The 26,347-nt window shown below is 43.0% G+C and overlaps 1 protein-coding gene across 3 annotated transcripts in view; it reads left to right on the top strand.

The window, feature by feature from the left end:
• Nucleotides 1-483: 483 nt before the first annotated feature.
• Nucleotides 484-26,347, top strand: part of ORC5 (origin recognition complex subunit 5) — a 106,456-nt gene continuing 80,592 nt past the window's right edge. For all 3 annotated transcript variants that reach the window (XM_066633855.1, XM_066633852.1, XM_066633856.1), the window contains exons 1-4: nt 484-648; nt 5,003-5,168; nt 14,487-14,579; nt 15,716-15,916. In XM_066633855.1, coding sequence (XP_066489952.1) covers nt 5,058-5,168; nt 14,487-14,579; nt 15,716-15,916 — 405 coding nt within the window. In that variant the 5' untranslated portion in view covers nt 484-648; nt 5,003-5,057. The remainder of the gene's footprint in view (nt 649-5,002; nt 5,169-14,486; nt 14,580-15,715; nt 15,917-26,347) is intronic.

The following is a 26,347-nucleotide window of genomic DNA, read 5'->3' as shown; positions in this document are numbered from 1 at the left end:
GTGTGGAGACCGTGGGGGCCGCTCCTGAAGGTGGGTGGCAGCAGCTCTCTTCAGAGACCTGGGAGCCGCTCAGGCGGGCTCGGGAGCCTGACGCCCGTCCGCCTGCTCTCTTTCTGCGGTGTCAATACACCCTCAACGTCCCTGTCCCGGCGCGACCGCTCCGCCTGCTTCGGCTCCCTCAACTGCGGCTCTCCACGGTTCTCTACCCGAACTGCGACTCCCTCGCCGGCGCCTTCAGCCAGCTCACCGGCACGCGCACGCGCACTTCCCCCGCGACCCCTTCTGCGGCAAAAGCCGCCAACCCTCACTAACTGACACCAACCCCGTCTCGGCTGCGTTAGCCGCGAATGCGCATGTGCGCCAAGTCGGCGCCCGAGCGAGCGGTTGGCGCGTGCGCATGCGCAGAAAGCGGCGGCCGGTTCGTTTTGTCGGAGCTGTGGGTGGGCGAGTGCGTGTCTTGGTTGGAGCGGCCGTTGGGGGAGGGGCGCGTTCTCCGTGGTGGGCATCGGTGCGGTGTGGGGAAGTGTTGGGGCGTGTGAGGCTTCGCTGCTGGCTCCTTTGCCTTCGGGGGACTCTCTGGCGTGGGAAGCCTCCCCTTCCCTAGCCCAGAAGCGGTCGTTCGGGGCTGGACTTCCTGCGGGTAGACTGGTGAGGAGAATGCACTCTGTACATGCTCAAGGAGCTTTTCCATTCAGGCTTCCAGGACTTGCCTGTGCTGAGCAGGGGGGTTCCATGGTACTTCCTTGTCTAGAGAGGGGAGAGAGACTGAGTGATGGGTAAGTGGGAGGAGGCCAAAGAAAGATGAAGAGAAAAGACAGTTCATTTGCAGCAGGGATATGTGGGCGGGAGTCCTTCGAAAAGCGCCACCATGTGAGGCACCCAAGCACCCAGAACCCACGCACTCTGCAGCAGCGCTTTTTGAAGGACTCCTGCACAGAGGCTCTGCCTCACCTGCCTCCCCACCCACCATGTATCCCTGTATCACCATAACTGTGGACACAAACTGAATAAGTGTCTAGAACCGTCACATCTGTCCCAGGCTGGAAGACTAGGTTCCAATCACTGTCACAAATTAGTGGTTCCCAAACTTTATAGGACCAGGACCCACTTTTAAAATGACATTCTGTTGTGACCCAGCTTGCTTTACTTTAAAAAAAAAAAAAGTCACTTTACCAGCCACTCAAGCCTACTTTTTTCCCTTTTTTATTATGGAGAGGGGGGACCACTTTCTGGAGTGTTTGTTGAGCTCCATGTTCCTTGGATTCAGTGGTGCAGCTAAGCCAGTGCAAAGAACAAGTAAAAATAGACTATATTTTTAAGTAAGTAAAAATAGTAAAAATAGACTATAGAAATAGTAAAAATAGTAAAAATAGACTATAAATAGAAAGCAATAGCATACTACTTGAATTTGTGTCATAGTTATGCTTGGGTTGCAATCTTATACACACTTCCTAGGAGTAAAGCCATCGAACTCATCAGGAGTTACTTATGAGAAGACATGCATAGGCTTGGGGTGTAAGTGACATTCAAAATCAAGGCCAACAGTACCCTAGGAGCTTCCTGGAAATTGGTCCAGTACAGTGGCGTAGCTGAGCCATTTGCTGCCCAGTGCAAAGAACATTTTGTAGCCCCCCCCAACAAAATCAATTTAATTAAATTGGGTCTTTTTAATTAATTAAAGTGAGTGAGAAATGTTAGTTAATATTTTGAAAAAGCAAGCATTTGTTGAAAGTTAGGATTGGGCCATAAGTAGTATGAATTAAGTTATTTGTTTATTTACCTATTTAATTTTTCATCCCACTCTCTTCTGAGGGGCATCCAAAGTGGCTTACAACAATGTGAACATATATACGTCTAAAATTAAACTGTAAAATGCAATGTAAAAAAGCAGCAAACAATCACAGGCATAAAGGATGAACACATAAGCACATCAAATACAATATATCACAAAACCATCAATAAAAGTAGCAGGTGTCAGGTGCTAGAGAAGACTAAAATTAGAAGGCTTGCAGAAATAAAGAAGTTCTTAGAGATCACTGGAGGCTTCTAAAAAGGGAGGAAACCAAAGGGACCCTCTTTCAAACCACCACTCCTCTTACTTCCACAAATCTAAAAGGCATATCTAATTTAGAGCACAATCCTATGCCTGTCTACTCGGAAGTCATTCCCATTATAGTCAATGGAGCTTACTCCCAGGAAAGTGTGCATATACAGTTTGAGAGGTGCAGGGAGCTGGAGAAAATCATAAGAGCCAGCAGCTTACCTTTAGGAGCTGGAATAAAATAGGAATAGATGAATTACAAATAAATGATGGGATGATGGTTATTACTAAGAGGCCAGGCCTGCTGTAAGTGCCAGGTGCTGCTCAGTGCTCCTGCAGCTTGCCTTGCATGGTCTCCTCTTCAGGTTCCTGTGCAGGGAACTCATCACAGCCAGCCAACTGAGAGCCCAATCCTATGCATGCCTACTTGGAAGTCAGTCCCATTATAGTCAATGTGAGTAGACATGCCTGGGTTGGGCTCTCAGGATCCTCTCCTAGCCCCACTTTCCTGGGAGTAAGCCCCATTGACTATAATGGGACTTACTTCTGAGTAGACATGCATAGGGCTGGGCTTCTCTCTCCTCCCTCCTGTATGCCTCTCTCCTGTGTACCTGTCTGGAGCTAAATTGTTGCCCTGCCCCCACAGGCAGCAGAGATCGATCTTCTTGATGGACATCACAGCATTTGCGAAGGGCAAGCAGTAGCAGACCACACAGTCCCCAGCTGCAGCTGCTGCCACCGCCGTCACCACCACCACCACCTCAGCTGCTGGGCTAGCTGCCCTGCCCCGCACCTGCAGCCCAGTCTAAGTCACTGGGGGTGGGGGATGGCAGTGAGGAGTGAGTTGACTGTTGCCCCCCCATCTCCTGTCTCCTGCTGTGTGCCTGCAGCAACCTCTCTCCTCCTGTGTATACCTTGCTGTAGCCAGATAGTTGCATGGGCATTGTAGCCCATGTGTTGTAGCCCCCTCCCACCCTGTAGCCAGGTGCATTTGCTACCCCCTGCACCCCCTTACCTACAGTACTGATTGGATTGGGACCATTCTGGTGGCCTTCTGTTCCCCTTGCCTGGCCTTCAATAAGAGCAGGGGCACCTTTGCCTTCTTGTGAGTAAGCATGTACGTGTGGCTTATTTTTGCTTTCCATAAGGCTAAATACATTTTCCTTGTCAGCTGGGGGACTTCCTTCTCAAGAGTTTGTTGGGGTCTGCGTTCATGGGATTGGGACCATTCTGGTGGCTTTGAGTTCCGCTTGACCTGCCCTTCGAAGTGGACCAAAGCACATTTGCCTTGAGTAAATGCGCATGTGCTCCTTCTTCAATTTCCTGAAGGGTTCTAGTTAGGTCTGTTTACTCTTGTTTTACAGATCAAGCACTGCTGGCTTGATCAGATTGGCTGTGTTACTGATGTAGAGGAAACAGGAAGTGCTTCTATCTTAGATTTTCTGTTCTTCCATATCCCTTGTGCATAACAGAAGTGTCATGTCTTCCCCCATCTGAGTGTTTCTTTTTCATGTGCAAGCCATCCTTCTCACGATTTTTGTCAGATGCTTTATGTATGACAGAGAGCTCTATTCTCCATATTGCTCCTCTTAAATGTGTTTACCTGGAAGTAAATCTGAGTGAGTTCAGTGGTACTTACTCCGATGTGAGCATACACAAGATTGTAACCTTAAATGCTTCATCAAGACTGTCTTCTCCTATTACTGATAAAACTTGGTGCTCATTGTTAAAGAGATAATTTCCTTTCACTTTATCTTTAATCAGATACCACTGTTCATATTTAATGCATCTTAGAAGGAATGAAATTATATATTAGATATTCTGAATCATCGTCATTTTCTTTGTATTGTGGATATTTGGGTACAAGCTTTTTGGTGCCTGATTATCATTTTTGTGTCAGATTTAGGCCAATGTAATGTCAGACTTTGAATGAGCACAGTACATCTCTAATGTAATATCCTTTTTAACAAATACAGGATGCTATGATGAGCACCTGCAAGAACAGGTGTGCAGTCTGGGTGTGTACTGGGGTCGTAGTTCTCTCTGGAGAACCAGGTGGCAGTAGTGGCTAGGAGTGCATTTGTCCAACTTAGACTGGTGTGCCAGCTGTGACTGTACTTGAGCAAACAGACCTAGCTGCAGTGGTCCATGCCTTAGTGATTTCAAGATGACTACTGTAATGTGCTATACGTGGGGCTACTCTCGAGGACAATTCAGAAGCTACAATTAATGCAGAATGCAGCAGCCTGGGTTGTTACAGTGACTAGATGATTTGATTCTGTTGAACCTCAGCTCCAGTAGCTACAGTGGCTGCCCATTCATTTCCGGTTCCAATTCAGGTTACTGGTGTTGACCTTAAAGGCCCTTTGTGGGTTGGGTTCAGGCTATCTGAGGGACTGTCTTCTCCCATGCATTCCAGCTCACCTTCTTGGGTCGTCTAAAGGGACTCTCCTTCAATTGCTGTCACTGTCCCAAGTTAGAGTTGTGGCAGCTTGGGAGAAAGCCTTCTCAGCAGTGGCACCACAATTATAGAATTCTCTTCCAGGAGAATCCAGGATTACTCCCTCCCTCATGGCTTCTGTGCCTCATTGCCTCTCATGTCCCTCTGTAATAATGCTGTGACTTGACTGCTTCCCTGTACTAATTTCCCGTCCCATGGCTTGATGATGTGTATTGGGTTTTGCTTTGTTCTATGTCTTCAGTGTTTTTGGGTTTAATGTTAAAATTAATGTTTTAATGCTTAGTTTTTATGTTTTTACTGTTCATTGTTGTGATATATTGTACTTAATGGAGTACTCCATAATAAAGGGAGTTTTGTAAGCCACCTTGGGCATTTGCTTTAGCATGGGAAAGGTGGGATATAAATTTTTCCAGTAAATAAATAAATGAAGCTGTCACTTCATGTTTGGCTAGTATGTTGTCATACAATAACCACAGCTTCATTTTCCATATCTGTTTTAGCTGATTCCTCAAAGCTGCCAGGTGAAAGCATTTGACCACAGAAACAGAAGTCATAATGCCTCTTGTTCAACACCCGGAGTATCCAGAAGCTGCGCTCCTTCGCTTGGAAGAATCGGTGCCCTGTCGAGAAACTCAAGTGTCCACCTTGTTGTCCATCTTTGGAGAGGTTGCACTTTTTTCTGATATCTTTAAAATGATTGCAGACGTGTTTTGTTGTTGGATGATTTCCCATTAAGGTGCTTAGTATTGTTTTTGTCTGAAGTTCATTTTTAAGACAAAGTGTGCTTTACTTACTAGAAAGGAATGAGACTTCTAACTGCTCTTCTGCTTATAATTGCTGACAGTGGTTAAATCTGTTCCGCAAGAATTCTCTGATGGCCTTCAGCACATTGCTGATCTTACCCTAACTTGTGTTAGTGAATTAATATAAGGATAGTCACGGGTTAATTCAATGTATGCCTTTCTAAGAAAATGCAATTGTAATAGTTTTTATACTATAAATTTTCTATTGTTGTTTTTTTTTTCCCTTATTACCTATAGGAGATGGGGGTGGAAATCAAAACTAGCAAATGTTTTGTTAATTTTCTTTATGGTTATCCTATAAAACTCTGACCAGTAGCAGATGATACATTTATTTATTTTCTGGATTCATGTATTTATGTTAACAGGTAGATTGAGAGTGAATAATAATAATGTTTATGTGCTCTTTCCCTAAGTGTTCAGACTCTTTCACATGTCTGGTTTCCCCCACCATCACCACTGTTTTGGGAAGCCCTGGGGTCTTTTGAGACTTGAAGGATTTGTTATTTTGAAAACTCATATATTTATTTAGGTGTACATATCCTCTCTTTTCTACCTCTGAAGAGGCCCCCCAAGGCAACTTAAAACATTTTTTTTAAGTTCAATATAGTAATAAAATTCCCAGGCCCTTGCTGGTTCCCATAGGAGCCAGTGTTATAAGCTCCCTCTGGCCTGGGCAAAGTGTCTTCTTCTAGTAATAGTGGACAAGATTTTCTAAAAGATGGATTGTCTGCCATTACTGGTCTTATTTTGCAATGTGCAGCCACAGGTGAGTGTTGGGGGTGCTCTGGGATGTACTCTGACTTTGTGGGGCAAAGATGAAACCCCAAAGGCTTAGCCCCCTCCCCCGACTTTAACTGTACCACTTAGAATAATTTGCAGTGCGTAGCAGTTCTATGACATAGGCATTGGGTTTCCATGGAAAGGGTTCACTGTATCTTGAAAGTTAGAATAACAGTCAGTCATTCTTATAAAGCCAAGTGAGGTAGGTCAATATTATCTCTAATGTTTAAGTGGAGCATTGTGGCAAGTTAATAAGCTGGTGTAGCCAGTGATTCAGAGGCTGTGTGCAATCCTAACTATCAGTTAGGCTGGCACATGTTTGCATCTCCTTGTGAGTTGGCTGGGTCAGCACAGGGATGCATGCTGGCCCACAGAGGCTAATAATAATACAGGTATGTGTATACCGCCTTTCTTGGTCTTTATACAAGACTTTATTCAAGGCGGTTTACATAGGTAGGCTTATTTAAATCCCCGTAGGGATTTTTACAAATGAAAGAAGGTTCTTTCTTTCAAGAACCACACCATTCAGGTGTTTCTATCTGATCTGGTTTCACATTCTGGCCTCCATCTTCCCACGGTCAGAGCAGATGGAATAGCTCGACTTCAGCTTGTCAGCTGCTTCAAGGTCGCATGGTGCCAGTGGCCTCAAACTGGCGACCTTGTGGATGTTATCTTCAGGCAAATGGAGGCTCTACTCTCTAGACCAGACCTCCTGCCCTCCTGGCTACATCCAGTCTCCATTTTGACATGGGGAGGGAAGGTTGTGTCAGCCAACACAGGGATCAGGCGGGAGGGAGACATTCTGGGGTGGGGGAAGGGTGGGTGGAGGGCGTTCCAGGGCAGACAGGGAGTGGGAGGCAGGGCTGGGACCCGTCAGTTATGCCAGATCCCAACCCCATTCCCCAAGCAGCGCAGAGTGCCTCGAAGCCGCTCCATTCTCCTCAGACTCACTCCATTACCGAAACCCCTGGCAGCGGTGTGTGCAGCGTTGCTGCATTCCTCCCTCCTCACCCTTTAAAGGGACAAAACCAGAGCTCCTTGAGCTGGGGCATGCCCTAGTTTGAGAACATCTGGCTTAAGAGACCAAGCTGTGAATGGGAAGTTCTTGGGTTTAGATCTTGCCTCTTCAGTGGAGTCATCAGATTTCCTTAGGCAAGCAACTTTTTCTAAGCTCAGCTTCAATCCAAGGATAATGCTACTTATTTACCTTATATTCTTGTCAGAATTACATCAAGACAGTGCTTGATGTGAAATTCTTTGCATACTCAAAAAGCACTATGCCAGTGTGATTATTCAGGCTACACTATTGATTTGTGTGACTGAGGTGAGACTTGGCAAATGTAGGGCATTCTGTAATCACTATTACAGAAGTGATTACACTGTAAGCGAAAGGTCCTTTTAAGTGAACATTATGTAGCCTCTATTAATCAGTGGAATCAGCATTGCAATGGTGGATGCTGGGAAGGAAATACAGAGCTATTCCCCTCACCTGTAATGAAGAGACTGCTGCATTAATTAATATGGGCTGTGGCATAGTTGGAAATGCTTCCCTCTTCTGTACCTTTCTGTAATGAAACATAATATTCATACAAGCCCTTAAGAAAAAAAATGGCGTTACTTGAAAATTGATATTGGCAGTCTGCCGCTGCATTCCATTTTGCCAGAGTGGACTTCTGAAACTGACAGGGTTGCTGTATTTAACAGGAGCATTAGAACTGCAGATTGTTTTTAAATGAAAGCTTAAATTTTTCAGGAAGAGGGGGGGTTTCATTGTCCCAGTAATTTCTAGAGTAAGTTTTCTCCTTATCCTTTGAGACTGTTTAAACTATGCCTTGAGGAAGCATTGCAAATTTTGTTACTCAACTCAGGTGCTTGATTTGAGTTTAATAACCTGAAAGAAAGAGGGTGTCATAGTTATTCCAAAGCTCTTCTGTCATGAAGATTTGGCCTGCTCTTGTTTTCTCACTTTTTAAAATATCAGTACTTTCGTTTGGGAAGTTACTGCGGGGCATGTTGCACCCTCAGACAGGTGATGCTGCATCCTCAGAATAAATTGGCTCAAGTTCTACTTTTGTCTTGCTTTTCTTCCAGACCTGCCTTAAAGATGTTTTATGTGGGTTAAGTTTCTTTCATAGCTGATAATGATATTATAGTAAGCTAAAATGGCCTTTGAATTTGGTGGAAATAGCATACAGTGATTGGCTTTAAAATAGTCCATACTTATCCATTACAAATGGGTACTACTGGTAAATACATTATTGAATTAGAATCCTTGTTAAGATGCAAGAGAGCAGTGTTCCCTGTAAGGTGCGTAGCTGTGCACCACCAAGCCAGCTGCCTGCCACACAGTGTCGAACTCAGCAACCCAGCAGTTCAGAGATGATGTAATAATGCCATCACTGGGGGTCCACAGACACTGTCTCAGTGTGCTTTGAATTTTTGCAGTCTCCCATTTTTTTTTTAAAAGAACATAAGAACAGCCCCACTGGATCAGGCCATAGGCCCATCTAGTCCAGCTTCCTGTATCTTACAGCGGCCCACCAAATCCCCCAGGGAGCACACCAGATAACAAGAGACCTGCATCCTGGTGCCCTCCCTTGCATCTGGCATTCTGACATAGCCCATTTCTAAAATCAGGAGGTTGCACATACACATCATGGCTTGTAACCCATAATGGATTTTTCCTCCAGAAACTTGTCCAATCCGCTTTTAAAGGCATCTAGGCCAGATGCCATCACCACATCCTGTGGCAAGGAGTTCCACAGACCGACCACACGCTGAGTAAAGAAATATTTTCTTTTGTCTGTCCTAACTCTCCCAACACTCAATTTTAGTGGATGTCCCCTGGTTCCGGTGTTATGTGAGAGTGTAAAAAGCATCTATCTATCCACTTTATCCTTCCCGTGCATAATTTTGTATATCTCAATCATGTCCCCCCTGAGGCGCCTCTTTTCTAGGCTGAAGAGGCCCAAATGCTGTAGCCTTTCCTCATAAGGTAGGTACCCCAGCCCAGTAATCATCTTAGTCGCTCTCTTTTGCACCTTTTCCATTTCCATTATGTCCTTTTTGCGATGTGGCGACCAGAACTGGATGCAATACTCCAGGTGTGGCCTTACCATCGATTTGTACAACGGCATTATAATTTTAGCTGTTTTGTTCTCAATGCCTTTTCTAATTATCCTAAGCATAGAATTGGCCTTCTTCACTGCCGTCGCATGTTGGGTCAACACTTTCATTGACCTGTCCATCATCACCCGAAGATCTCTCTCCTGATCTGTCACAGACAGCTGAGAACCCTTCAGCCTATATGTGAAGTTTTGATTTTTTGCCCCAACGTGCATGACTTTACACTTACTTACATTGAAACGCATCTGCCATTTTGCTGCCCATTCTGCCAGTTTGGAGAGATCCTTCTGGAGCTTCTCACAATCGCTTCTAGTCTTCACTACCTGGAAAAGTTTGGTGATGTCTGCAAACTTAGCCACTTCACTGCTCAACCCTGTCTCCAGGTCCTTTCTGGACAGGTTGAAAAGCACCAGTCCCAGGTCAGATCCTTGGGGCACACCGCTTTTCACCTCTCTCCATTGTGAAAATTGTCCATTGACACCCACTCTGTTTCCTGATCTTCAACCAGTTCTCAAATCCAGGAGAGGACCTGCCCTCTAATTCCCTGCACTGTGGAGTAGCCTTTGGTGAGGGACCGTGTCAAACGCCTTCTGAAAGTCCAGATATATAATGTCCATGGGTTCTCCTGCATCCACATGCCTGTTGACCTTTTCAAAAAAATTCTAAAAGATTTGTGAGGCAAGACTTACAGAAGCCATGCTGGTTCTCCTCAGCAAGACTTGTTTGTCTATGTGTTTTGAGATTCTATCTTTGATGAGGCATTCCACCATCTTACCCGGTATAGATGTTAAGCTGACTGGCCTATAGTTTCCGGGGTCCCCCCTCCTTCCCTTTTTAAAAATTGGTGTGACATTTACTATCCTCCAGTCTTCTGGCTCCGTGGCCGTTTTGAGGGACAAGTTGCATGTTTTAGTCAAGAGATCAGCAACTTCATTCTTTAATTCCTTAATTCTTGGGTGGATGTCATCAGGGCCCGGTGACTTATTGATCTTTAATTTATCAATTAGGTCTGAAACATCTTCTCATTTAACCTCTATCTGACATAATTCCTTAGTCAGGAGGGAGTGTTTGGGCAGCAGTATCTGCCTGAGGTCTTCTGCCGTGAAGACAGATGCAAAGAACATATTTAATTTTTCTGCCATCTCTAAGTCTCCTTTCATCTCCCCTTTCCCTCCCTCACCATCCATTTAGTGAGGGCAAGACTTCCATTTACGGAAGGAAGCTTCCTTGCCCTTTACGGTTAGCCATGGGGGCACCCTCCTGGACTTAGTCAAACCCTTCTTCCTTTGCAGTATACACTTCTGCTGGGCCTCTATTACTGTTGTTTTAAGCAGCCTCCATGCACTCTGGAGAGATTGGACTCTTTTTACTTCCCTTTCAACCTCCTAACCAGCCTCCTCATTTGAGGGAAGTCCTCTTGTCGTAAGTCAAGGGTTTTTGTGAGAGATTTGCCCAGTATTCTTCCCCCAACGTGCATGTTGAAACGGATCGCAGCAAGATCGCTGCTCCCCAATGGCTCAGTAACATTGACATCTCTAACCAGGTCCTGTGTACCACACAATATTAAATCCAGAGTCACCTGGCCTCTGGTGGGCTCCGTGACTAGCTGCTCTAAGGCACAGTCATTTAACATGTCAAGGAATCCGGTCTCGTTTTCGTGACCAGAACACAAATTGACCCGGTCTATACGAGGATAATTGAAGTCTCCCATGATTACAACCCTGTCCCTGTTTCCTCATTTCAGGGTCCCCTTCTGGTTTCTGGTCTGGAGGATGATAGTACGCCCCCAGTATTACATCGCTTCTCAGGCCTGGTAATTTAACCCACATAGATTCTATGGTGGAGTTGGACCCGCCTTCAATCTCGACTGTGCTGGATTCTATCCCTTCCTTAATGTAAACTGCCACCCCACCTCCAACACACCCCTCCCTGTCCCTCTTGTAGAGTTTATAGCCCAGGATTGCGGTATCCCACTGATTTTCCGCATTCCACCAGGTTTTTGTTATACCCACTATGTCAATGTTTTCCCTAGTCACCAGACATTCCAGTTCTTCCATCATTCCTCAGAGACTTCGGGCATTTGCATAAAAGCATTTGTACATGGAATACCCCAGGATGGGCTGCTTATTAGCTCCTTTGTCCCCGCATCCTCTCGTTGTGCCAAACCGTCTATCACATCCCATCATGCTACCATTCCCAATTTCTTCTCCTACTTTGCCTTTACCTTGTTGTTCTCTAACCTTCCCATCCTCATCCCAGAGGGATGAGGAGTCCTGAATCGGATGCCCCTCGGCTCCTGTCGGCTTTCCCCCAGGGATCAGTTTAAAAGCTGCTCTGCCACCCTCTCTGTTTCTAATAATCGAATCCCCCACTACAAGAAGCCCTCGACCCCCCTCCTGCCAAGGAGCATCCTGAGTGCTTTTGGATACAGGCCCGTCCCTTGGAGAAGGGGTCCCCCTAGGGGATTGTTTCCCTCCTCTCCAGGATGTCATCCTCCAGCCCCGAGACTTCCCAAGTCTTCCTTCCAAAGAAAAGATTTCAGGATTTATATATGGATCTGCATATAGCATGAGACCCATGTTATGTTGTGAATGGGGTTGTACATGATGTGGGTGCATACAGGTCCTCTGTTCCACCAAGCATACTGTATTTCCAGAATAGAGATTGTGTAAACAATGAAATGGTGAGCTCTAGTGGATTTAGGACTGAAGTGTTCACAGTCAGCCTTCCCTCCCTTGCCCTCCCTTGTTTGTTGCCCTCCATTGTATCATGTACTACTTGCCGGGCTATTAATCTTTTTAATATCATTTGGCCATATTATTTGCACTACATATTATTTGACATGATCTAAGACTTTCTAGGTCTTGGATGATTCAGCATAATTCTCTTTTTACTGGAAAGACAAGTCAGATCAGTTTCCAGGAATTAAAATATTTGTTAACCCATTGAGCCATTATTAAGATACAAGATGTTGACTTGATAATGTACCATTTGTACATTCAACTGGCTTTCTGTAAATTGAATAGCTGTTCTAATCAAAAGGGAAGCATGTTCTTGTTGCTTGCTTTCAAGAGAGAAAGGTTCATGTAAATTTTGTGAAGTCGGCCATATAATCCAGAACACCTTTTGAGGTATCGAATTGTATACTGAAAATGCATTATTTACAATTTAGGTGATTGGCATGCTGCCCTCTGAATGAAATCCTATGTCTTGTGAACCACACAGTTCTCTCTTAGATGCTTTGCTTGCCTGTCTTCCAGAGACTTTGGATCCTGTGAAGTTGAGTGGGCAATCTGAAACCTTCTAAAACAGAACCCTTAGGCTGCAATCCTATATGTACTTTCCTGGTAGTAATGTCCCATGAATATAATGGAACTTATTATTTGCATAGGATAGTGCTCTGAGACTGCAATCCTGTGCATGCTTACCTGGGAATGAGCTCCACTGAACACAGTGGAGCTTATTTCTGAGTAATTATGCAAAGATTTGTGCTGTGAGTTTGTCTAAAAATGAGCCAGGTCTTGTTTTACATTTCGGTTTCCCTGACTTTGCATAGGCATATGGTGCAATCTTTGGTAAACTGTACTTGAAGTAAGTCCCACTGTGCTCAGAAGAGCTTACCCTTTGGTCACTGTGTACCAAATTGCAGCTTAAATGTATATTCTAATCCTTCCTATTGATCTTAGTGCTGTTGAGGGTTCATAGGCCAAGCAAGCCTATGTGGTGTAAACCACCATGCCATTTTTTCTTCCTTCAAATCCTTCTTTAAAGCCCTTAACTTCACTGAAGTTCTTGTTTAACTTTCAGTTCCTCTGCAGAATGATTGTGGCATCACTGGATTTGCTCACATGTATTCCTTGAATGTCTTATCTCCCCCATCAGACTGCAAGCAACTTGGGGAAAGGGGCCTGCCTTCTTTTACGAGTACTTTCAAGTACAGTGTGTACAGATGGTGTCAATTAAATAATAGCAACTTACTGATCCACTCTGCTTATTCCTACAAAGCGTTCCAGCTTAGCTTGTGGTGCTGCTGTAACTCAACAAGTTGCAGTGATGATGTGCTTGAAAATCTTTCAGTATACTCCATCTAAAAGGGATTCTTGCCATAAGGGTTTAGATCAGGGGTGTCAAACATAAGGCCCGGGGGCCGGATGTGGCCCGTGGAAGCCTTTTTTCTGGCACTCAGGCTCTCATCTGCTGAGCAGTGCTGTGGCGTTACTGCTGAAAGGGCAGCCCATGTGAAAATTGGGCACTTTCATATCTTGAAATACGATCAAGATTTGTGTATTTTCTCTTCTGTTGTTTGCAGCTAATGAGTTCCTAAATAAGAAAAATGTGTTCAGCCTATTTATATATGGATTTTTTATACACGAATTTGACTCAACACGACTGTCCCCTGCAAATGAGAAGGAATGTGCTGATCCCTGGAGAAGGGGAAAATGCACCCCTTTAAGATCAGTTTAAAAAACTGAACAGTCCTTTAACAATAGCCTCCTTAATGAGAGAGAGAGAGAGAGAGAGAGGGCAGCTGGCTGACAATCTATCAATCCTTCTCTCTCCAGCGGACCCCTCCCTTCCCGCTAAGCACATGAAAGAAAGGTGATCATTTTGCATTGGTGAAGGGAGGGGCTGAGTGAAGTTCCTTTGTAAGCTCTTGGAGGAGGACTGTTTGATGGATTGTCTTCTTAATGACTCTTACCTTAACATCACAAAGGTCAGCAAGGCTGTTTTTAAACCACTGGGGCAAAGAAACTTTGTTTTTTGATTTGCTATAGTGCGTTTTTTGCCATCCACATGAGTGCTTGGAATGGAACCCACGCGAATAATTAGTCTCAACCTGTATTTTTTATTATGACCTGTTTAATGACATCAATTCCTGCATCACTTCTGGCCCTCAGCAAGCATAATGAATGCTATTTGGCCCTTGGTATGAAACAAGTTTGACACCCCTAGTTTAGACTCTGCTATCCAAAAAGTCCTGTTGTTTTCCATCCCTTGTGTTTTGAGAATTTCCATTGCTGGCTTTAGGTCATTCTTGCTTTTGAACAGCTTTCATGAGTGTTTGATGGATTACAGACTCAAAGGGGTAGGCTGCACTGGTGGATCTTAATTGCTGCAATTTGATTGACTCCCTTCATTCTTCAGCTTTTCATCTAGCAGAAAACGAGATGAATCAAACTTCTTCTAATCTTTTAACTGAAAAAAGACTGCATTTTTTTTTGAAAATTTTGGAACAAAGACTAAAACCATATATCCTTTTTTTTTGTGTGTCTAGCGTCAGCATTTTAGCTTTCCAGCCCTTTTCATCTATGGACACACATCCAGTGGGAAGACTTTTGTGATGCAAACTCTTCTGAAAACCTTAGAGGTAAGAATAATGGATTCATGCTGCATATCGAAAAACTTTGTTTTGATAAAAAGATCGTACCAAATAGTCATGTGAGGACTTGCCCTGTAGGGCTGTCCTCAAAACATCTTGACAGGCTTTGGTTGATGCAACTAAAGATCCAGATCTGATCCACCAGCAAGGAGCTGCATCTCCTGTGATGATGGCAGCCACTGTGTGATTTTGGAGTGATTTTGGATTTTGTGCAGGGTGGTGGTAGTGTGCTGTCAGAAGAGAGAGTGATCTTTGACACAGGGGTGTATGAATCAAGGGTGGCTCTGTTAAGAGCAAGGGCAATCTAAAGAAAATGCCCCTATTATCATGCAGTTAGCAGATGATCTGGTAATCTCACCACAGCATCTTTGCTGTACTGAAACCTAATCCTCACTGTTAATATTGGGTGCTGTAATAATTGGATAGGTTATTGGAAACTGGTATTTTTCTTCCTTGAATTTGGTTTCCTCTCCCAGCCTGACCTATAACCAGGCCCCAATTTTAGGTCACTGGAATTTGTATTTGCTGCTATTATCCTCTTCCTTGCTCCCGCAGGCCTTGCTCACAGCTTGCATGGAGAAAATGTTTTTGTTGTGCATGCACACTAGTGACTTCTTCCACTTGCTTTCTTAAACTACTCACTGAGTACAAAATATATTGAAATTGCAGCAAATGTGTATGCTTTGTGAAATGGAACCCAGATCCATTTCAAACAATATTTATAAAAACTCTGTGCATTTCATGTGTGCACATGTCTTAGGCCCCTCCATACTTCCTGGAGAGTCCACTCTAGTTTTCTTAATCATGTGAGGAGTTGTTTCAAACTCAAATCACTTTGGATCCCTGTTATATAATTCATCATTTTTGCCAACTAGTAGTAATTGAGCAAGTTTCCTGAGACCTTGGAATTGAGCAGCAAAATTAGCCTATATCTTATTCAGGTTTCTTTGTTGCTTTGTAAATGATCTTGGTTGTTTGAGAAATCATGGTTTTATGAAAAGAAGTGCAAATGAATATTTATCTCTGGTGTTTGTTGTTTACTATGTTGGGTATTAATCTATGCTCTTATGCTAATAGCATAAATACGAACAAGTTTGAATACATACATACATTCTTCTTTTTAGTTACCTCATGTGTTTGTGAATTGTATTGAATGCTTCACTTCAAGACTACTTCTAGAAGAAGTTTTGAGACAGTTACAGCACCTTTCCCCCACGGAAGATCTTCCTCCTCCTCCTCCTCCATCTTGTGACACGTTCAATGATTTCATACGTTTATTTAAGCAAACAGTGACACCCAAGCTACAGGATCAAACTGTATATGTTGTAAGTATGCCTACCAGTATTTAATGTGAGCTAGTATATGCTGGAGTTTGTTTTCAAATTGTTAATGAAAATCACCATTAACATTCATTAATCAGTTTCACAAAATGAATATTTTATTTTTGGGAGCATAGGAAGCTGTCATACATTGAGCCAGACCATTGGTGCATCTTGCTTACTATTTCTTTGTGGACCCACAATGACTCTCCAGTGTTTCCAATGGGTCTTTCCCAGACCTACCTAGAGATTCTGAGGATTAAACTTGGAACCTTTTGCATGCAAAACAAGTGCTCTACCGATGAGCTATGGTTGTTCCGCATGATACTTTGTGAAGATACAGGTCCAGCCTATTTATACACGGATTTTTTATACACAGATTTGACTCAACACAAATGGCCCCTGCAAATGAGAAGGAATGTGCTGATCCCTGGAAAAGGGGAAAAATGCATCCCTTTAAAATCAGTTTAAAAAACTGAACAGTCCTTTAACAATAGCCTCCTGAGAGAGAGAGAGAGAGAGGGGGCAGCTGGCTGACAATCTGTCAATCCTTCTCTATCCAGCCACTGCTCCCTTCCCCCTGAGCACGTTTGCATTGGTAAAGGGAGGGGCTGAGTGAATTGGTTGGAGGAGGACTGATTGATGGATTGTCTTCTTAATGACTCTTACCTTAGAGTCAAAAGGTCAGCAAGTCTGTTTTTAAATCACTGGAGCAAAGAAACTTTGTTTTCTAAATTGATTTGCCATAGTGTGTTTTTTCAACATCCATGTGAGTGCTTGGAATGGAACCCACACAAATAATTAGTCTCAGCCAGTACTTAAAAATGTAAGAATTGACATTTGCCATGTCTGAAAAACTTAGAATATATTAAACATCAATAGTCACCTTGTGACAGTACAGGGAAACGATGCATTTATCCCTGATGGGGTTCCTGATGAGGGAAATACCCCCCCAACACTGCAGAGAACCAAAAAGCAGTAAATTAGATAATCAGGGAGGAGTTTGTAGTAAATCTTTTCTTTGGTGTACTGACTACATGAAGTGAGGTTTTTTGGGGAGGAACATTCTAAAGTATGACTCCCCACTTAGCGTCTGAGGTGAAACATTCCAGAATTCTAAGCTTACCACCTACTGTGTAGATCGGTCTCATTTTTGCAGGGCAGGTAAGGCCGTTGAGCTACTCGTTTATCAGAAGTAAACTGAGAATTTAGCCTAGAATATAACCAAAACCTTCCTGCAGCTACATGGAACTTTGGTGATCAAACTGTCTTTTCAGGGTAGTTTGTCTTTTATGGATTATTTCACTGAGGAATCTGTTTGCCAGGCATCCGTAGAACCTATCTAAATGCAAGGCCAGATTGGTTGCACAAGGGTTTGGACAAAATGCCTCAGATTATGATGAACTTTTCACGCCCGCACTGAGGAATTGTTCATTGTATAGTGCTCTTGGGCTAGCTGCAAAGGAAAATTATGTGATAAGGCATTTAGATATCAAAACAGCCTATTTGCATGCACCGTTGAGGCATGCCATTTACATGAAAAAACCACTAGGTGCGTCTGGAAATGAGAAAAATTACTGGTTACTAAAGAAGAGTCTGTATGGACTCAAGCAAGCAGGATATGAATGGAACAAATGCCTATCTGATGTACTGAAGGGTGAAGGATTCCACCAAGGTATAGCTGACCCATGTGTCTTTACCAGAGGTAAAGGCCATCAAAGATGCATAGTCTTCTGTTTTGTAGATGACTTAGCTATGATGTCTAAGAGTACTGAACTGGCCAATGAACTCATTATATTAAGGAGAAAGTTCACTCTGCGTGACTTGGGAAAGATCCACAAGTATGTTGGTTTAGAAATAAACGAGGTGTCAAATGGCTATAAAATTTCGCAAAGGGAGAAAATAGCCCAATTGCTCCGGCAATATAACATGGAGCAATGTAATGGGGTAAAGACCCCTATGACACCAGATTTTGAAAAGGATGAATCACCCAGTCCAATGTTTGATCCCAACATGTACAAGTCCTTATTGGGAAGTCTTACATACCTAAGTTAGTGGAGCAGGCCTGATATAGCTATGGCATGCAATTTATTAGCCAGGGCTACAAGCCGTCCTATGCAGAAACACCGGCTAGCAGCTAAATGCATACTAAGATATCTGAAGCAAACAATAGATATATCTTTATACCTAGAGCTGAAGGATGACCTAAAGCTAATTGCATGTGTTGATGCGAGTTTTGCCTCAGATACAGAGACAAGCAAGTCTACCTCAGGTATGATAATATTCCTAGCAGGATCCTTAATTGGATGGAAAACCATAAAACAGAGACATGTATCACTTTCCACCTGTGAGTCAGAATTTGCTGCATTAAGCTTGATGTGTTCAGAACTAATATGGTACAAGCAATTGATGTTGGATCTCGGTATACAAATGTCAAAGCCCATGACTGTTAAGGAGGACAATCAGGCAGCCATCCAAATGGCGTTGTCTCCTCGTGTCTGGGGGAGGTCCAAACATACTGACGTGCAATTTCAGAACGTCAAACAATGTGTGTCTGATAGTTTGATTACCCTCACATACTGTGACTCAAACCAGTACATGGCTGATGCACTGACAAAGGTGCAAGGGGTGAACAGGCATGTAGAAAACTGTAGGATGCTTGGGCTGAGGGTGTAAAGAATGTGTAGATGTCAACTTCCCTGAACCAAGGAGGAGAATGTTAGCTCTCTGCTCAGGCGTAGCCAGAGGCATAGCAAACAAGTTGATTCAAGGAAAGTTGAAAGCAGCTGAGTCAGCTGAATGACACAGCACCTGTGCCTGCCACACCCTAATTAGATGTGGAGGCCCAGATTGGCTGCTCTGCCCACTTAAGCCACAGTCTGCAACTCCACCAGTGCAGTAGGTGTTAAACTGTAAAACTGCTGCTGGAGACTTTGACAAATGGATTACTGTTTATGTATATACTGTATATGACCTTGGACTGACTGACTGTGATTTGTAGATACTGACTTGGATAAGGTAACTTGGGACTGCTATATTCAATGTGTATGATCTGGACTGCTTTGACTACTCTATGTGTGACTCCTCTTCCAAATATACAACAGCTAATTCAAAGACTCTGTTGTGTCTGCTGATTTTTATGCACCCTGCTCTACAGACAGGACATACATTTGCAACTCTACAGACAGGACATTTTTTGCATCTTTTTAGATTGTGAGCCCTTTTGGGACAGGGAGCCATTTAGTTATTTGATTTTTCTCTGTAAACCGCTTTGTGAACATTTAGTTGAAAAGCGGTATATAAATACTGTTTATTATTATTATTATTATACCAAATTTCCTACCTTAACAGAATCTTGGATGAACCTCCAGTGAGTCTCACAGGTTTAAGGAACACCATTTTGAAAATAACTGATTTAATGAGATCCTAACAATAAGAACATAAGAACAGCCCCACTGGATCAGGCCATAGGCCCATCTAGTCCAGCTTCCTGTATCTCACAGCGGCCCACCAAATGCCCCAGGGAGCACACCAGATAACAAGAGACCTCATCCTGGTGTCCTCCCCTGCATCTGGCATTCTGACATATCCCATTTCTAAAATCAGGAGGTTGCGCATACACATCATGGCTTGTACCCCATAATGGATTTTTCCTCCAGAAACTTGTCCAATCCCCTTTTAAAGGCGTCTAGGCTAGATGCCAGCACCACATCCTGTGGCAAGGAGTTCCACAGACCGACCACACGCTGAGTAAAGAAATATTTTCTTTTGTCTGTCCTAACCCGCCCAACACTCAATTTTAGTGGATGTCCCCTGGTTCTGGTATTATGTGAGAGTGTAAAGAGCATCTCCCTATCCACTCTGTCCATTCCCTGCATAATTTTGTATGTCTCAATCATGTGGTCCCTCGTTATCCACTAGTGCAGTGGTTCTCAAACTGGTGGGTTGCAACCCACCAGTTAGTGTAAGGTTCCCCTGTCCCTTTAAGGGGCGGGGGAAGGGGAGAGGTAGGGAAGCAATCCCCAGGATCGCGTCCATTGGGGGGGGGTGCTTGTCACTTACTTTTAGAAGGCAGGGCTGCAGGAGGTGCGGGGAGCCCTATGCAGCCCTGCACAGCGCTCCCCAAGGTTTGGAACTTTCACTGAAAGCGGGTGCAAAGCGCCTCCTGCAAAACGGAAGTGCTCTGCACCCGCTTTCAGGGAAAGTTCCAAGCCTCGGGGAGCGCTGTGCAGGGCTCCCCGCACCTCCTGCAGCCTGCTGCAGCCCTGCCTTCTAAAAGTAAGTGACAAGCACCCCCCCTTGCCCCTTCTTAGCAGCTCAATCCTGGGGATTGCGTTGCTGCCCTAGCCCCTCCCCCGCAAACGCTTACTGAGGAAGTAAAGCTCTCTCAAAGTTTGAGTACCATTGCACTAGTGGATAAAAAAATCAGTGGATAAAAAAACAGTAGAAAAATAATTTTAAAGACCCGCTTCCAGGTTTCTTACCCTGGAATTACCCAGTTGCTCCTAATGGAATAAGGTCTTGCCTCAGCATTTGCAGAGGTTTGATTCTGGGACTCCCTGCTGATTCCATAAAATGTGTTAAATAAAAGCAGTTTAAAAATATAAAAAAGTGTGTCCCTTTACAATTGTGATTTAAAAACAACTTTTGTAGAGAGGCAGTAAGCAATCAGAAATGTAAAGGACCCCCTGCATTTGCCTGGTTTAGCTGAAGAATAGAATGATTGCTTGCATGACTGTTTCTCTGCAGTAAGAAAAGCAGTTTTTTAAATTGTGATTTTAAAGGGATGCATTTTTCCCTTTCTCACTGATTTAGCACATTCCTTCTCATTTGGAGTGGCCATTCATGTTGAGTCAAATCGGTGTATAAAAAATCAGTGTATAACAAGGTTGGACCTGTATAAAGGGGATCAAGAATGAGGGTCCATAATGGTTGGCAACCTTCGGTCTCGAAAGACTATGGTATAAGCCTACAGCACCCGGTATTCCCAAGCGGTCTCCCTTCCAAGTACTAACCAGGCCTGACCCTGCTTAGCTTCCGAGATCAGACGAGATCGGGCATGTCCATATTGCTGCGTATTTTAAATAGAGAGGGACAGGAGGATGGCGCAAACAATCTGTACATAGCAATGAGCTGGGAGGCTGTATCTTTCAAGTATTGTTAGAAGGGATTATAGTGTAGAGCAATTAAGTAGGGTAGCTCCAGAAAGAGAATGTAAATGGGAAAAATTTGGTAGGCTAGCACAAAGCTTGTAGTTTTGGGCAGGGAAATTGAATAAAGAGCTACTAATTTTATGAATCCTACAGTCCAGGGGCAAGATTGAAAACTACTTTCTTTGCTGTAAAGGCTGCCAATGCATTTGAATAAGTAATGTAGTGTATAGGGATAACAAGAGCAATGAAAAATTAATTGGACAATGTAATTCTTCGTAGTTTGCAAGGACTGGATAGAGGAGGGAGGAAAGCGAGCTGAAAGATTATTGTAATACTTTGTATGGAAAATAGCTAATGCAAGACCCAGTTAAGGAATATCCAGTGGGAATAGATTGAGATCCATTCCAGAGAGAGATATCATTCTAGACCTTGGAGTAAAACTGGAAAAGTGATATCGTACTGAAAATGGGGTGCTAATTTTGAGTGACCTGTAATTTTGGAGGGGTGGGAAGGGAGGGACACGCTCTTTTCAACAAGCTGCAAGCACATTGTCTGTCCTGGAGATGAGCAAAGAAGCGCAGGAATGTGTTGAAACATATTCAAGTGGTGAAGATTGGTTACTGTAACAATACATTCAATTCTCAGTTTGTGAATTATGCCATGGGCTTTGTATAAAATTATGTATCATGAATAAGTGTGCAGTATAGTGCAGCTTTACACTGCATACTCAGTCTCGAAAGCAATTTGCCATGTGGCAAAGGAGGCTGCTGCTCAGGAAATGGTTGTTTAAAACTCTGTTTGGTACATGGAACTAGTTGTACAGTTCTTTGGAAACCAATCATATTCAATTCAGGATATGTTTGTGTATATGGATGCCCCCCCCCCAAGTGGTCAGAGATGCAACATTTCCTCTGTTTTAAGGGAGAAACCCCAATTGCTTTAACAATAGGATCTCCTTTCTCCCTGTGCTCAGTAGACGTGTTCCCATGTGAACATTTGAATGGAAGAACCAAGTGTGTGGAACCAATTTTAAGGTTTTTCCTGCGCAGTCATTGTTCAAAAGGGATAAACCAATGCAATTAATATATCCCATGTGGTCTCTCGATCCGGGTATTTATTGTAGCAATGTGGAACCTTGCCACAATACAGCAACTTCCCCTGCTCCTGGTAAGTGTAAATGAAACCAACATGAAAGGTAAAAAAAACCAGTGATGTACTATGTCTTTCTCTTATGCATGTGACCATGTATTTTTTTTAAAACTCTTTCCAAAGTTAGAATGGTCTTAGTGCAGAATTTCAGCTGAAATATTGAAATATGGGTGGGGCCTTGGTATCTGTGAGTGATCTGTTCTCACCCCCCCCCCCGCATATACCGAAAACCACAGATAACAATTTCTGTGGTTTCGGCCCCTCAAACCTTCCAAAGGTGATGAGAGCTGTGCTTTCTGTGGGCTTCAGAATGGCCTTTATGGGCAAAAAAATACTACTTCCGGTTTCACTCAGGAAACTAGAAGTGACGTTTTCATGTTTTTTAAGGTATTCTGAGGCCTGGGGAAAGCACTGAGGGAAACCAGAAGTAGTATTTTTTTGCCCGTAAAGACTATTCTGAAGCCTGTAGAGGCTGCAGGCACTGGTTGCCTTCGGAGGGTTCAGTTTGAACCAAGTCTGTCTCAATGTGGGTCCTGGGGACCCACATTGAGCCAGATCCATGGATATAAAATGCACAGATAAACAGGCACCCCCTTGATCTGTACTACAAGCGATCTGGGATTTTGGAAGATACAGTGCATGAAGAAAGTTGCAATGTGGAAAACATTTGTTCTGGCCAATTTTGGAGACAATTTTTGCAATTTGCTTTAATAAGATTACTTACTGTAATATTTGAAGTTACTTTAAAGTAGATTTAAAAATTTCAGGGCACTTCATTCAATGCTGCAAAACTATCAGTTGTATTGGGTAAATTGTTGCTAAATCAGAAGAGTTAAGTGTTAAATTTGAGGGTTTCAGTCTGCTTTGCATGAAGACAGACAAGAGTGGGGGGAAATCAATTTATGTGTATTAACCTGTGTCTTATGGATTTATCATGGGGCATTTTAAATGGAGATTGATAGAAGAACTTACGTTCTGGTCACACAAGCTGGCAAAACTAATGCATTCTATTTTGTTTCGTTGGTAAATAATGTAAGGTATTTCAGCCTCAATTAATTAGGGGGAAATTAAGATAAATGGTTGGTCTCTTGCAATGGCTGCTAAATGCTTCTCTTAATCCAAGCACAGGTACTGAACAATTATGATTAATCATGAGACTCAAAATGATTCATTTTCCCCAGTGAAAGATGCTGCCAATAAAACTTTGTGTTTATGCCTATGTTGAGAACAATGCGTCCTTCATCTTTCTTTTCTTGTGTGTTTGGAATTATAATGCATCAATCTAGTTATATCTTAACATATAAAAACTAATGTAGTGTGATGGATAAGAGTCTGAGCTGTGAATCACAGAATTCCTTATTCATACTTTGCCTCTGCCATGAATTTGCCCAGGATGTCCTTGAGCAAACCATTCTTGTGCATCCTTGTTCTCCTCTCCCCCCCATATTCAGTCCAGACAGGTTTACAGAAATCCACTTACCACCCTTTCGATTGTATGTTGTTGTCCCATAGTAAGGGTGACAAAAATCCCCACCTTCATATCCAACCTAAAACTGGGAAGAAGCTGGGACTCATTCCTGTTCAGCACAATTTTCCAGTTCAGCACAATCCTTGCCTCCCTCTCCAGGTCCAGGTTGGAAATGAAGGGTAAAACTGGCCATTTTGGTGGCAGGCAGCAGCAGTGCTCTGAGCTTCTTTGTTGCCTGCTACCTAAGTGAACCCCAGCCTTCCCTTCTGGCTCTGAATTTGAAGCTGTGGTGAGGTGGAATCCTTGTTTTCCTGGGGGAAAGCCGACAGGAGCCATGAGGCATTCGGTTTGGGACTCCTCGTCCCTTTGGGACGAGGATGGGGAGGTTAGAGCAGTGTTTCTCAAACTGTGGGTCGGGACCCACTAGGTGGGTCGTGAGCCAATTTCATGTGGGTCCCCATTCATTCCAATATTTTATTTTTAATATATTAGACTTGATGCTGCCATGGTATGTGACTGCAGTTGGGGAAATGTTATAGACCTGTACTTTTAACAAGCTACTATGTATATTATTTTAACAACGATAGTAAATGGGACGTACTCCTGGGTAACTGTGGGCAGGATTGCAAAAAATTTTCTTGCTTGATGATGTCACTCCCAGTCATGACATCACTTCTGGTGGGCCCTGACAGATTATCATTCCAAAAAGTGGGTCCCGGTGCTAAATGTGTGAGAATCACTGAGTGGCCACACTTAGGTTGTCATCCTATGTATATTTTCCTTGGAGTAAGTTCTATGGAACATGGTGGGACTTAACTTTCAATTAAACGTTCATAGGTTCATTCTAGAAGTCTATTTTATTGAATATTTTTCCTAATCAAATTTTCAGTTCACATAACTTCAGCTGTTGGAAAAGCAACTGAAATATTTATACAGCATGTAAAATTGTCATGACATTTTTTGCTTCATTTATTAAGTAAAATAAACATGTTAAATTGTATTGCAGTTGATTAAGAGCACTGGAAATCTTTCTGGTTCCAAATGTCCCAGAAAATGTATTGATCTACCATACAAAGTTTTGGGAATTGTTACTGAGATAATGTATATGGAGTGCTTTGTACGCGCTAAGTGAAATATAAAACATATGGGTTCAGAAATTTGATTTAGCAGTGAAGTTTGTCATGATCATATTTTTCATTTTGGATAAAGATGCCATTTATAATACAAGACCTGATTGTACAAAGTAATTTTATTTTAAAACAGCAGCAAAAACCTTGCTATTTGTTTTTGCATAGTATGGAATTTGACATGATAGTATAAAAAACACTTCAAAAAACTATTTTTAGTATGAAATAGACATAATGAAATGCACACAAATAAAAGTACGTATATAATAGAAGTATATAATATCATAACATATAATAAATATAGTATATAATAGTAATAGTATTTAATAAAAAATTTATAATACAAGTCTGTGGAATAATTTTATTCCAGTTAAAAATAATGGATAATTGAAATGAAACTGGTGGCTTTAGGGGAGTATGTAAGCATTTGTCTTGCATGAAGCTCTCTTACCAAAATAATTATCAAAATAATTTCCCGACAATGTACCCTGCAACATTTGTGGGAGAAAATGCAAATATTTTAGGTTGTAATCCTAAACATACTTTTCTGGGAATAAGCCTCAGTGGTGATGCCATGAGCCAAGAGCTGTCACTAAACTCTGGCCAAAGTAATGTCATTTTAACATCAGCTCTGACTGCCTCTGTTCCTAAAATGCTTGTTAGCAAAAAGCTGTGTGCCACCCCTCACCCAGTGTTTTTGTAATATTAATAATTTAGCCTCAGGAGCAAGCTTCCAGACCTTTAGCCTTCATGCCATCACTTAATACTTTAAGTCCCAGTTCCCCAGTACCTTGGTCCTTGAAGATCAGACAGAGCCGGTTTACATTATCTTGCAAAAGCAACAACTAACAGGAGGGGTAAAGGGGATGTTCAAGTGAGGCAGGGATGGAAATTTACTGAACTTCTTGCCTGTTGAACTTATTGCTTTGAACTGAGTATAAAAGGCTGGCTTCATCCAGCTGGCACTTGTGCATGATCTGAGGCAACTGGCCTCCTTGCTGCCTTGCTTTGGTTCCAGCAATAAACCAGTTGTTTTCTGCTAGACAGTTGTTTTCTGCTAGAAGAGACACTTTGCCAACAGTCTGAGGCTAAGAGGCAAAGAAGGAAGGCCCATAGCCAGGGAGACAGACCAGGGACAGACTGCACTTGCTCCCGGTGTGGAAGGGATTGTCACTCCCGGATTGGCCTTTTCAGCCACACTAGACGCTGTGCCAGAACCACCTTTCAGAGCGCGATACCATAGTCTTTCGAGACTGAAGGTTGCCAATACAATACGGTTTCTGCTAGACCTTCCCTCAGCGTCCTCATGTTAGTGGATCAGGGCACGCCAGGTAACAAACCTCTCACTGCCTTTGTGGGCTCAAGGGCAACAGTGGAATTTACTTCTGAGTAAACATGAATTGGATTGCGTTGTTAGTTGCTGCTGCCTTTGAAAGGTTTCTACTTTTGAATTGATTGTTTTATTACTGAAATAATAAATTACTTTATTGCTGAATTACTTTGTTACTGAAAAAATTGAGGTAATTCTACTCCAGAAGGA

This window comes from Tiliqua scincoides, chromosome 7 (assembly GCF_035046505.1).
Source record: "Tiliqua scincoides isolate rTilSci1 chromosome 7, rTilSci1.hap2, whole genome shotgun sequence".
NCBI classification, from domain to species: domain Eukaryota; kingdom Metazoa; phylum Chordata; class Lepidosauria; order Squamata; family Scincidae; genus Tiliqua; species Tiliqua scincoides.
The sequence above is the reverse complement of the archived record's forward strand: the minus strand, read 5'-3'. Positions and strand labels throughout refer to the sequence as shown.